General features: G+C 41.1%; 1 protein-coding gene across 7 annotated transcripts in view; it reads left to right on the top strand.

Annotated features, from left to right (window-relative positions):
- Positions 1 to 884: 884 nt before the first annotated feature.
- RNF138 (ring finger protein 138) overlaps positions 885 to 13833 on the top strand; it is a 39043-nt gene continuing 26094 nt past the window's right edge. For 2 of the 7 annotated variants that reach the window (XM_055559016.1, XM_055559015.1), the window contains exons 1-2: positions 889 to 1152; positions 1692 to 1875. In XM_055559016.1, coding sequence (XP_055414991.1) covers positions 999 to 1152; positions 1692 to 1875 — 338 coding nt within the window. In that variant the 5' untranslated portion in view covers positions 889 to 998. Of the gene's footprint in view, positions 1174 to 1270; positions 1385 to 1691; positions 1876 to 13833 lie in introns of those variants that run through there. The other 5 variants (XM_055559018.1, XM_055559020.1, XM_055559017.1 and 2 more) reach the window with 5 other exon arrangements.

Here is a 13833-nt window from a genome sequence, read left to right as displayed (position 1 = left end):
AGGGAGGCCTGGCTTGCTCTCTGCGGTCCACAGTGCTGCGAAGAGTTGGGCACAACTGGACGACTGAACAACATGCCCAACATCCAAAACCTCAAGTGCCACAACTAAGGCCCAGGACAAATAAATATTTTTAAAAAGTTGATGACACCGGCATGACATTTATCACAGTGCCAAGAACAATGTAGACAATAAATGACAGAATTGAATTAACTAAGCCTTTCAATGGCTCCTAGTTATGATTCATTTAGTCCATAGTGGAAAGCTTTAACAAAGCATGGTAATGAAACTTTTTCTTTCCTCAAGTGAATTGAGGATGCTTTATGATGTTTTATATTTCTTTAGCTCTGTTCATGTACTTGTGACCTCATCTTATTCACTTATCAATTGTGTGGATATATCTGGGAATTAATGGCTCATTAAGAAAAAATTTAGTTGATTACGGTAAAATGCCTAGATCCATGCTTCTACCTCATTTTTCTTCGAACCTATCAAACAACAAAACAATGGTGTTGGTGGAAAACTGTATTTGTGACTGTAACTCACTGTGTTAAGGTCTAAAGATGAAGTCTAAAGCCTCTCAAGGAGGCTTATCTATAATTTTTTTTCTCCAAAGGATTAAAATCCCATAACGGATTATTACAGAACACATCTTGGCAAGATCAAAACATTCTGACAAGGACTAAATCTTTAACACTATTAGGCAAGGCTATTCTTTTTTTAATGGAAATATTCCTGAAAACACCAATATATTTGATAGGAGTTTCGAGAGATGGGATCCTTGCTGGAGGGAGGCTGGGGTAAAGGTGATCACCCAGCTGGTGATGTCACAAGCTGCTGCGGGCTACAAGCGCCGGTTGCTGTGGAGGCCGCGTTCCCGCCTCTCCTACACCCCAGGCTCGCAGCTCGCTCGGGCAGAGCGATGACCCGGGAGAGCAGCTGGAGAGGGCGGCGGGATCCCAGTGCACCATGAGCCTCGGGCCCGGCCCCGTTTCGGGCCGATGTGCACCACGTATTCCGCCCGCCTCTCCCCTCCCGGCCTCGGCTGCGAAGGCGGCAACGGCTGGACAAGAAACCAGACTACGGCGCCGGGCTTCTCTACGAACACTCGCCCAGGAAGCGGGTTCACTAGCCTCGGGGCTCTGGGGCTCTTGAGTGAGAGTCTACGCTAGCTGAGTGCGGGGGGCGGGGCGTGAGGCGGGTACAGGGCGGTGTGGGGCGGGGAGCCGAGGTACTGGGTAGGTTGCCGCCCGGAGACCGACGGCCGCGCGGGTGGGAAGGGGGTTTCGGGGAGCGAGTGGAGAAAGGAGCCTAAAAGCCCGGGGAAAGGGAGGCTAGAAGCGCCGCAGAGGGCTGAAGGCGGGGCCGCGGAGCCCTGCAGAGCCAGGTAAGGGTGTGGCCCTGGGCGGGGGAAGGGCTAGGAACGCCCTTCCCAGGTGAGAAGGGAGGCTCCTGGCTCGAGCGGAACGACAGTGAAGCCAATCGTCGGGCTCTCGGCCGCCGCCTCCTGCTAGGAGCAGGAGCAGCCTCCTGTGGGAGCAGCGCCCCAGGGCACGAGCCTAGCCCGGCGCGTGCGGCAGCAGCGTCCCGCGCTCGGCCCCGCCCCTCCTGGGCCCCGCCCCCCGGGGCCCCGCCTGCTTCCTGGCGCGAGCAGCTTCCTGAAGCGATTCCCCTCCCCCTTCGGGTTCGCGCAGGGAGTCAGGCCCCTGGCCGCCACCGCCACCTTGGCCGCTGCCGCCGCCATCGCCTTCATCCTTCGTCCCCCAGCATGGCCGAGGAGCTCTCCGCGGCCACGTCCTACACCGAAGATGATTTCTACTGCCCCGTCTGTCAGGAGGTGCTCAAAACCCCCGTGCGGACTGCGGCCTGTCAGCACGTGTGAGTAGACGCCCCCTCCCCCGCGCGGAGCCGGCTGGTGGTTTAGGCCCCGCACCCCGCCCTGGGCCTTGGGACGCGGCCTGGTGGGAGCCGAGCCCGCCGCGGCCTCCCCTCTCCGCAGCTCGGCGCCGAGGGCCCATTCCCGGTCAGGCGGAGGCCGGGCCGCCCTGCCTCCGCTCACTGCGCCCAGCCCCCTGAGCCCGAGCCGTCTGGCCCCGGGGCTCCCTCGTCGTCGCGCCCCCGGGGCAGTGCCCAGGCCCGTCCCCATGGCGTCCTCTCTCCTCGAGGCCCCTGCCCTCTGCTGAGGGCCGGGGAGGAACTGCAGAGAACGTGGAGCCTTTTTTGTTTCCTAGCAACCCGAGTGAAGGCTGGGGTGTCGAGTGTCAAAACCGGTGCCTGATCGCCGCGCTCCGCGACCCCACCCCCCACCCCGGCTCTCAGGTCTCCCTTTTCCTTTCAGGACCTTGGCCGCCCATCGTTTCCAGATTTAGAGCTCTTATCTAACTTAACCTTTCAGTCCCGCTTCACAGACCACCCTTGAGAGTGTTTTAATCGGTTCAAAATTCAGTGCAGGTTGGAATGCTCTAGAATGGACTGGCTTCCCTCATATGTTAGAACTGACAGGATTTCCGGGTATTGAAATGATAGTTTCCCTTTGTTTTACCATTCTGCTTATTACTTGATTGCTACAACGATGGAAATGAGAAAGACCGCCCTTGTGAGGAATGAACTGAAAAGAAGTACGGTTGTAGGGAGGGTGATGGAGCACAGCGAGGGGTTGGTTGGTTGAGGTGGCTTGGTGCTGTTCGATTTAGCATATTTAAAGGAAGTACTTCGATAATTAATAGAGGCTACTAGGATGTCCGTAAGAATTAGAAGGAGCCCTTCTTGTAAAGGTATATAGCACTTCTGACAAACCTGACTGCCGATCGGGGTCTCTGGGGGAACATTTTAAATAAACACACCAATTCCCAGGCTCCATTCCAAACTTACAAAAGAATTTCTGGCAGGTGAGGCTTGGAAATCTCGTTTTGAAAAAAAAATACACCCAGACTTGAAAGTTCTGTGTGCTTGCAAATTGCTGAAAGGAATCGAACCATTTTCTAAATGGATTTCTCTTTCCGCTGGGTTCTATAATTTTGTGAAGAATGGGTTGTTGAATTTGGGGTTAGTCTCAAATTTCCTTACAGCTGTTTCTTGATACCCACTCTTCTCACTCTGATTCCAAATCTGTTGTCTTCCTTACTCTTCTGTAGTGCTTGTATGAGCCCAAGAATATGTGACTTTTCTTGATAGAAGTTACACCAGTTACAGTTTTTCCGCTTATAGGACATAAATGACAGTCTTTATTCCTTTATTATTTGGTGCAACAAATGCAGGTAGTTAAAAGAATATCTTGAAATGTTTAGGGCACAGTGTATGCCTTTTGGCTTTTAATCTACAAGGGTTTATTTTAACTTGGTTGCTTGCCTGCGCTTGGGCTGGCAGTGGATAGAAGAAAGGGAGGGAAGGAGGGCAAAGTAAGGGAGTAGGTCTTTTTTGGACAGAATCATTTCTAGTACCCATTGGGTCATTGACCTCATGGAGCTCATGGTAATCTCTGCTGCTGCTGCTGCTGTCGCTTCAGTCGTGTCCCACTCTGTGCGACCCCATAGACGGCAGCCCACCAGGCTCCCCCGTTCCTGGGATTCTCCAGGTAAGAACACTGGAGTGGGTTGCCATTTCCTTCTCCAGTGCATGAAAGTGAAAAGTGAAAGTGAAGTCACTCAGTCCTGTGCGACTCTTAGCGACTCCATGGACTGTAGCCCACCAGGCTCCTGCGTCCATGGGATTTCCCAGGCAAGAGTACTGGAGTGGGGTGCCATTGCCTTCTCCATTCCCCTCAAAATTCCATGCAGTTTGCTCTGGTTCACTTCCCTGTGAGACATTTTGTTAAATCAGACCGTAGTTTGGCTTGACCTCAAGGCTGTGGAAATGAGTGTGGAGATGATTTGTTGAGGGTTTTTCTCAAATCATCTTCTTTGGGCTGGGATGTGGAAATAAAATAGGAACTAGATTTTGGTAAGAGAAATGGACACGTTCTACTTATCCTCCATCCTCTCCTTTACCCACATTGTCCTCCATCAGACACATACACAGTTGCCCTAAGGTTCTGACTAAACAATAAATTAAGGTGGAAGGAGAAAACATTTTCTTTGGAAAGGGTGATAATGGTAGAACAGGGTATTATTAAAAGGAGTTTAGTGGGGAAATAAAATTATATTGTAAAAACCTAGTTTAGAATGTCATTTGCTCTTCCCCTTTCACAGAGAACAAACCTGGGCCTCAAACAAATTTATATTTAGCTACAAAAGGAATTTTTTGTTCATGAGTAGTGAGAGATGCAGAGAAGGCAATGGCACCCCACTCCAGTACTCTTGCTTGGAAAATCCCATGGATGGAGGAGCCTGGTAGGCTGCAGTCCATGAGGTCACTAAGAGTCGGACACGACTGAGCGACTTCACTTTGACTTTTCACTTTCATGCACTGGAGAAGGAAATGGCAATCCACTCCAGTATTCATGCCTGGAGAATCCCAGGGACGGGGGAGCCTGGTAGGCTGCCATCTATGGGGTCACACAGAGTCAGACACGACTGAAATGACTTCGCAGCAGCAGCAGTGAGAAATGAGGTGATGAGAGCTTTGGGCCCCTATGCCATTTCAGTGGCAGTGAAGGATTTGCTCATTCTGGTAAAAGGAGCAGATTCATTATCTCTGAAATAACTTTACCAAAAAAATAGATTCCCATTTAATCCTCATTCATCCCCTGGTGGCTCAGATGGTAAAGAATCCGCCTGCAATGCAGGAGACTGGGGTTCTATCCTTGGGTTGGGAAGATCCCCTGGAGAAGGGAATGGCTACCCACTCCAGTATTCTTGCTTGGAGAATTCATGAACAGAGGAGCCTGGCAAGCTACAGTCCATGGGGTCTCAAAAGAGTCAGACATGACCGAGTGACTAACGCAAGAGTAACATTCCTTCAAACAGCTGTTGTTGGATGCCTTCTGGGTGTCAGGTACAGAGAATACAAAGTGCTGTTTCTCTGGAGAACGTTCACAGTTTAATGGAGAAGATCTGTATCTGAATATGATTGGTATGGAATTGAGGAAATTTTATGTGAGCTTTGAAAGCAGGTATCTAAATTAACCTATGAGTAAGGAGAGAGTTCCTGCATGAAATAATAGTTTAGGTCAGGATTGGTATTCAAGGTTTGTTGGGGAATACCCTGATTAGGTGTACAGCACTGGGAGGGGTTACCAGGGATGACTGTTTCCAGGTTATAAAGTTTGGTTGGAGCCAAAGATGAGAGTAGTGAGATGGAGCTTAGAGATGTTGGCAGGAATTTACAGTGTAAGCCAATTTGAATTTCTTGCTGAAAGCCATAAAGATCTACTGAATAATTTTGTCAGGGGAACAGTATGGTCACATTTAATTTTTGGAATACTTATAGTTACTAGCCTGGTCTAGCTTGGTACTGGTGGAATTAGTGAAGAGATCATCATTGCTCTGTCAGAGAAATGATTAGAACTTGAACCAAGGTAACAGAAGAGGGACTGGAGAGAAAAGGTTCCTGACATTTTAAGGAGATTGTGTAAGATTTGATGATTGTCCAGTAGTTAAGTGTATGTACAAAGATCTGGAATGCATGGAACTAAAGCTATGACTATGGATGAAGTCACTGGGGGATGTATATAAATTGAAAGATAGCAGAGATTGAGATGAAACAAAGTGCTGGAGAACACATGTTTAAATGTGGAGTTGAGAAAAGTGCAGCCTGAGAAGAATTAGACAGAATAGGAAGAAAAATGAGGATAGAGTGTGACAAGCAACCAAGAAGAATTTTAAAGAAAAAGTAGTCAGGAGTGTCAGATGCCTTAGAGTGGTCAGATGTTTTGAAAACCACGCAAAGATGAATTAACAATATTAAAGTTGAGCAGGTATGTTTCAGAAGGTACAGACTGGCATAATGGTAAAGTATTTATCTCTTGGTTTTATCCTTTGTAATCTTCAAAGGCTCTTTGAACCAAACCTCCCTTTTTTTTTCCATTCATTCAAAAAATCTTTATTTAATACTTACTGTGTACCAGGCAGAAACAAAACAAAATTTTTATCTTTGCTGAACTTACATTCTAGTTGGGGAGGTAGGCAATAGACAACATGACAAATAAGTCATACAGTTTGTTAGAAAGTGTTAATTACTATGAGCAGGGCCTTACAGAACATTGTAAGAACTTTGGCTTTTACTGAGTGATTTTTTTTTTTTTTTTTAGTGTAGGAATTCAGGTGTTTTTTGTTTTTTTATTGGGGTATAGTGGCCTTCCAATGTTGTGCTGATTTTTGCTGTACAACAAAGGGAAAGCAACTGTATGTACACATTTCCTCTCCCTCTTGGAACCTGCCCGCCCACCCCCGCCCCCCACCACACCCTCCCCCATAGTCTCCACACACACCTATCCCACCCATCTAGGTCACCACAGAGCACCAAGCTAAGCTCCCTGTGCGGTACAGTAGTGAACCAAACCTTTGTCTATTTTGAATGGTTAAGGAAATGACTTTGTATGCTGTTAGATCTAAACTCTATAACAGTGAAAATTACATATGACAAGTTAATGCCTTGCCAGACTCTTAAAAATGGAAGTCTAATCCATTTGCTTTGGGGCATATATGTAAGGAAGCATCTTTTATTTATTTATTTTTGTGGCACCAGGCTGCATGCAGGACCTCAGTTCCCTGGCCAAGAATCCAACCTGTGCTCCCTTAAATTGGGAGCATAGAGTCTTAACCACTGGATGACCAGGGAAGTCCCAGGAAGCATCTTTTAAAATGAGCTGATATAGATCAGCTTCCACTTCTCATTAAGCACAGATATGTATGATTTTTGTGTGTGTGTTTATGATTCTTTGTTGACCTGCTTTGGATTATCCAGTCCCTGAATTTTCACTTAATGTTTCTTATAATTTGAGCAACTTTATAGGTATCCTGTTTGGGCATTCATGCTCTAAATACATATTTTTAAATTTCTTCTTTTCTGTATACTAATTATAATTCTGAAAGCCAGGCTCATATGGTTTCTTACTGATTTAATAAATGCTACTCTAGGCCATCTTTTTCTTAAAGTTTTTAAGACTTTATCTAAATGTTTTTTAAAAATATTTATAAAGTGGTATCATTAAAAAACTATGCTATTTAATTATATAACAGAAGATTGATTTGATTTAGTCTTGAAGACTACCTTGATATATCTGATTTTTGAAAGTTTTAAGTTATTTTGGGAAATGATTTTGATTATACACTAGGAAGAGAAAAGATACACAATTTAAAATTAATAGTGAAGCAGGAGCTTGATGGATGGGGAAGTTGCTTTTCTCTCCCAGTGTCTGATCAACCTGTTGTTTGGAGAATGGATAAGGAAAATTCATCTGGCATTTGCTTAAAGTTAGGAGAAATTTAAAGATAACCTTTTAAATTGTTTCACTATCCTAAAGATGCAGGCTCCTTTGATATATCAACATAGTTCTAGTAATCTTGACTTGTACCTTTTTTCCATCTCATTCTAGTTTGTTTTGAAATAAACTTTGTCTAGCAAATTCAGATAGTCTAGTGAAAGGGAGATGAGGAATAAGCAGTTTTGTATCTAAAGAAATGTGCATGATGGTACAGAGGCAGAAACAGTAGAATGGAGATAAAAGACCTGAATAATTTCCTTTGTGTACCACTTATCATAGTTGATAATCATAATATTTTTGGAGTCAGTTGATTTGATGGATGCCATTTTCTCCAGTTAGACTGTAAGCTCTTAAAAGGCAGCAACCCAGGTCTACTTTTACATACTGAATAATTATATAAATGGATTTGTGTTTGGAGCCCACAGCTTACTAGCTGTATCACTTGGTCAAGTGATTTATCTCCTTTTAGCCTGTTTTCCTCTCCATAAAACAGGGGTAAAAGCAGCCTGTTTCTCAGTGTTATTGCACGGACCAAATGAGGTAATGTTTGTGAATGATCGTAATAATCTTGTATGTGTATTTTATAGTTTTCGAAACCCATCAAAATATAAAAATATTTTTAATTTAGTACCTATAGCATCTAACATGAAAAGCTAGATTATTTTTGTAAACAAGAAGGAATCTTATTTCTAGTGTGTTGGTCCATATGTTTAATACCAAAGGTATTATTGTGAATGGAGAATATTGTAATTCACAATTTTAAAGGTACAAAAGGAAATAATATGATTGTCTCCCACAGCCACTGTTACCGTATATATTCTCCCAGAGTGCATACTATATGCACTCTTTTGTACATTGCTGTTTTCATGTTTTGGTGTATCGGAGGTTATTCTGTATCAGTACATAAAGGGTCTTCTTTCTTTCTCTTTTTTTTCTGGTTGTAGAGTTTTCATTAATTCATTCAGCCAACACTGAGTGTCCATGATGCGCTGACAGTACTATTGTGTATTCTAGGCCCTAGGGGTTCAACAAACCAGACAGAAATTCCTGACCCCAATGGAACATACTGAGTGTTCTAGTATTCCGTTTTTGATGTATCATTATTTATTTAGCTAATCTCTTACCTGATGGACACGTAGGTTGTTTCCAATTTTTTTGCTGTTACAGATAGTGCCACAGTGATTAAACTTGTATGAATACCATTTCACATGTGAGAGTTTTTCCTGTAAGATAATTCTCACAAGTGGAATTGCTGGGTCAGAGGGTAAATACAAGGGAATTTGTCAGCTGTGTCACACAAGAATGATTATAGCTATATTGAAGTATTTTGTACATGAAAGGTGCTCATGGTTTTGATTTGAGGACTGTGGATTGTATTTTGGGTTAAGTAAATTTTTGGATTAGGTTAAGGTAGATTAGCATTCAGTGCCTACTAGATTGAAGGCAAAAGGAGAAGTGGGTGGCAGAGGATGAGATGGTTACGTAGTATCACTGATTCAATGGACATGAATTTGAGCAAACTCTGGGAGATAGTGGAGGACAAAGGAACCTGGCGTGCTGCAGTCCATGGGGTCACAAAGAGTCAGACGTGACTTAGTGACTGAGCAACAACTAAGTGCCCAGCTCTGTGTTACAGTGCTGCTCATACAGCGGTGTACAGTTAGGTATGATCCCTGCCCTCAGAATTGGCATTGATGAGACACATTTTAGTTCAAATAAACACTCAGATAAATGTGTAGTTACAAACCTGTAGGTTGAAAGAGCAAGTATAAGAAGGGGAGCAGATCTAGGTCGGTTGGTGAGTGGATGGTTCAGTAGTCAAAGACCTTTCTTGAGGAAGTGAAATTGTTGCTGAGGTTTAAGTGATATGTAGGTGTTAATTTGTGGAGGACTGTGTTTGTATATAGAGTATTTTGGGGTGAGGGAAAATTCAGGGCCTTGTTTTTCAATGAAGAAACACCTTGCCTTAGTCTCTTACAGGTTTATTTATAAAGATATTTATTTGTTTGGCTGCGCTGGGTCTTCATTGCGACATGTGGGATCTTTTTGTTGTGACATGCAAACTGTTAGTTGTGGCAAGTGGGATCTAGTTCCCTGACCAGGGCTTGAACCGGGCCTCTGCCTTGGGAGCTCAGTCTTAGCCATTGAACCACCAGGGAAGCCCTGTTTACTTACTTTTAAAAAAGTCTTCGTTTCCTTATCTGTAAAATAAAGGAACTTTTAAACGTTTATTTATTATTAAGAACTTAAGATGATATATGTTAAGATAAAGTTTCTGGGACCCTGCCTAGCACATGTTAAATGCTCAAAAAATAGTTTCTGCTGTTTGTATAGATGTCTTGTTGCTTTCTACAAAACTGGGCTTACACAATGCCATTAATACTATTAAAATACATCTGTATTTTGCCAGCTTTTTTTGTAAACCAGTATTTTGTTAGTTTAATACAGTTCATAATGGTATCTAGAAGTCACTTTAAAATTTATTTTTTTAGTTGCTAGCAAGCTATATGCATTTTTCCATATTAAATATTTATATCCTAATTTATAATTTTATTGTTCAGAGTGTGCTTTATGTACATTTGTGGTCATTTCTATGACTGATTCAGCAATAATCCATTGTAATTTATTACTTATTTTACATTATTTTCCTGCCTTTTGTTTGTTTTGGTAGATTACTGTATCTTATTATACATTCAGATTTGAGATACTTGATTCCTTTTATCCAAGTTATAATGCTGTCCATTTTTTTGTTTGTTGAATCTTCTAAAGAAAATTGTCCATTTTCAGACTTACTTGGAATCTACTAAGATATATGGGTTTTTTGTTTTTTTTTTTAACTTTTAGAAATTTTATTTTATTTATTTTTAGTTTTAGTTTACAGTATTGTATTGGTTTTGCCATACATCAACATGCATCCGCCACAGGTATACACGTGTTCCCCATCCTGAATCCCCCTCCTACCTCCCTCCCCATACCATTCCTCTGGGTCATCCCAGTGCACCAGCCCTAAGCTTCCTGTATCCTGCATCAAACCTGGACTGGCGATTCATTTCTTAAATGATATTATACATGTTTTAATGCCATTCTCCCAGATATATGGTTTTGAATCATTATTAATTTGCCTATCTTATTTAGTTGACCTTAGTATTTCTTAGAGGGTATTCCTTTTCTATTTTTTGTAAAATCTCCTTAGTATATTTGAATTCTTCTAATTTGATTCTTTGGGATTTTTCACTTTCATTAGTAACTTTTGCTAATTTTTAGCACAGTATCATATGACCTGTTAACTGTTTTGAGATATAGTATATACACACACACAAACTTGGTGCCAGTACCTATGTTGTAAGTCCCATCAAATTAGGGATTTTCATCGCTTTTGTTCCCTGATGTATCCCTAGTGTCTGTTATGTAGTAAGTACTTAAAACATATTATTAGGTGAATATTCATTATAATATATGGATAAGTTATTTATTTTGAGATTATTATAGATTCACATGTAGTTGTAAGAAATAATATACAAATTGTGTACCCTGACCCAGTTTCCCTTAATCATAATGACTTGTAAATAAAACCAGGATATCTCATTGATAAAGATAAAAAACATTTCCATCACCACAAAGATTTTTCCTGTATTTCCTGTATAGTCACACCCACTTTCCTCTTGATTCCACTCTGTCCCTCCTTCACCCTTGGCAAGCACTAATGTTCTCATGCTCTCTGTTTCCATAATTTTGTCATTTCAAGAATCTTAAATATTGTGCAACTCTGTAAAATACAATAAAAAAATAAAAACTCACTGAAATGTATGCTTTAAATGGGTGAATGGTGTATGGTATGTGAGTTTTATCTCAATAGTTGCTGTTGTTCAGTCGCCCGGTTGTGTCTGACTCTTTGTGACCCCATGGACTGCAGCACACCAGGCTTCCCTATCCTTCACCATCTCCCCAAGTTTGCCCAAGTTCATGTCCATTGCATTGGTGATGCCATATCCAGCCATCTCATCCTCATATTTCAATAGAGCTGTTACCAAAGAGAGAATGGTATGTAATGTTATATAAATGGAATCAAACAATTTATAACTTTTTGGGATTTCTTTTTTCCCTCAGCACAGTTCTCTAGAGATTCAGGTTTTTGTGTGTTACCATTATTTCCTCTTATTGGCGAATATGCATGCATACATGGTATGGATGTACTGCATTTTGATTAAACATTGATCCACTGAAGACAATCTGGAATAGTCAGTTTTTGAGTATTTCAAATAGAGCTGCTATAAATAATCATGTACAGATTTTTGTGTGAACATAAACTTTCATTCCTCTAGGATAAATGCCCAAGAACACAATTAGTGGATCATATGGTGGTTGCGTGTTTTATCTTTTAAGAAAATCTTTTAAGATTATTTCCTACGGTATCTGTACCATTTAACATTTCCACCAGCAATGTATGAGTGATCCAGTTTCTTTGTATCCTCATCAGCATTTCATGTTGTCAATTTTTAAAAATTTAAGCCATTTCAATGTGTGCAGTGATATCTGATGACTTTAATTCGCATTTTACTAATGGCTAATGATGTTAAACATCTTTTCATGTGCTTGTTTAGTATCTGTATCTTCTCAGGTAAAATTAGCATCATGTCTGTTCAGTTTCTTTTGCCTGTGTTTTTTAATTAGATTATTTGCTTTTTCCTTTTGAGCTTTGCGACTTCTTTATGTATTCTAGATACTATTCCTTTGTTAGATACATGATTTACAATTTTTTTCCCCCAGTCTTTGGATTCTCTTTTTGTCTTTTTAACAGTCTTTGCACAGCAAACATTTAGGATTTCTATAATGTCCACTTTATCAATTTTTCCTCTTGTGAAATGTGTTTTCAACTTTAAGTCTAAGAACTCTGTCTAGCTCTGTATTCTAAATATTTTCTACCTTTTTCTGAAAAGTTTATGTTTTACATTTTACTCTGTGAATTGGTCTCCTAGGACTGCTATGACAAATTACTACAAACTTGGTGACTTTAAAACAAATGAATTTTTTCACAGTTCTGTAGGATAGAAATTTGAAATCAATTTCAGTTGGCCAAAGTCAAGGTGTTGGCAGGGCCTTGAGAAGCTGGGGGCCACATCACTCCAGTCTTGGCCTCCATCTCAGTATGGCTTTTCTTCTGTGTGTTTGTGTCAGATCTCCTTCTGCCTCTTTTACAAAGACTTGTAGCATTTGGGACCCACTTGGATAATCCCAGCTAATATCTTCATCCCCAAGCCTTAACAGTAATCAGAACTCTTATAATATAAGGTGATACTATCTTCTCCTGGGAATTAGGAAGTGACTATATCTTTGGATGGCCATAACCCACTTTACTACAGTCTGTGATCTGTTTTGAGTTAACTTTATATAAAGGGGCAATTTGAGTGGAGTTTATTTTTTTGGTCTGTGGATTTCCAGTTGCTCTAGCATCATTTATTAAAAAGTCTATCTTTCATTCATTAAACTGTTTTTGCACCTTTGTAAATAAATCAGTTTTGCTTTCTAAGATATATTTCTACCAGTCTTTAAGAAGTAGTTTTAATGTCTATTTAAAGGATAGCTGTGCATAGTTACTAAGATTTGACTTAGGGTTTTTTATTTTTGGCCAAGCCACACAGTTTGCAGGATCTCAGTTTCTTGACCAGGAACTGAACCCAGGCCACAGAAATGAAGGCTTGAAATCCTAACCACTAGGCAAGAAGAGAACTTCCCCAAATCTTATTCCTATTGTCACTTGTTGTATCCACCTCTGCCCCACAGTTCCCCAGTATATATCACTATTTCTTTGGTATCTTTTCAGAAGTTTTACATATACATAAGCAAATCTGAACATATATTCTTTCCCTTCCCTTTTTTTACACAGATGGTAGCATAGTGTACATAAAAATTGTATTCATATTTGATTACAGCATTTCCCTTAGGGAATATAAAACATAAATAAAGCTAAAATACTCTTTCATGGTTATTGTAATGAGTAGTGTGTACTTTTTTCAGGCTAAATTAAAGCTTTACATAGAGTATTCTTTCGGATGTTCACATTTGAGTTTTGCCCCAGTCCCATTTTTCCTATAAACTCTTTGATTTTTACTGGATGACTTTGCATAGTGCAGTCATTTCTAGGAATGCATGTGTAATTTTACCAGAACTGAGTCTTTCAGAGAGTAAAAGTGCTAACTTCTCTGAGTGTATTTGTGTGTTATCCCAAAGAATGCTGGTATAGAAATATTAATATCAGACAGTACAATTCAGATAGCATGATAAGAAAGAAGGTCATTTCAGTTGGAAAAAAGAAATAATCATGAACTTTTTTGCAGCCACCAACATAACTGTAGATGAGAGCTGACAATTGTTGGGAAGAATTGACAGACCTCCAATTTTTCATCCTTTTAAATGGAACCAGTTTTCACTGGGCCTTAGGAAGTCAAGTGGGCCTTAGGAGCATCACTATGAAC

The sequence above is a fragment of the Bubalus kerabau genome, chromosome 21 (assembly GCF_029407905.1).
Source record: "Bubalus kerabau isolate K-KA32 ecotype Philippines breed swamp buffalo chromosome 21, PCC_UOA_SB_1v2, whole genome shotgun sequence".
NCBI lineage: Eukaryota > Metazoa > Chordata > Mammalia > Artiodactyla > Bovidae > Bubalus > Bubalus kerabau.
Note: the sequence above shows the minus strand (reverse complement) of the source record. Positions and strands in the feature narration are given on the sequence as shown.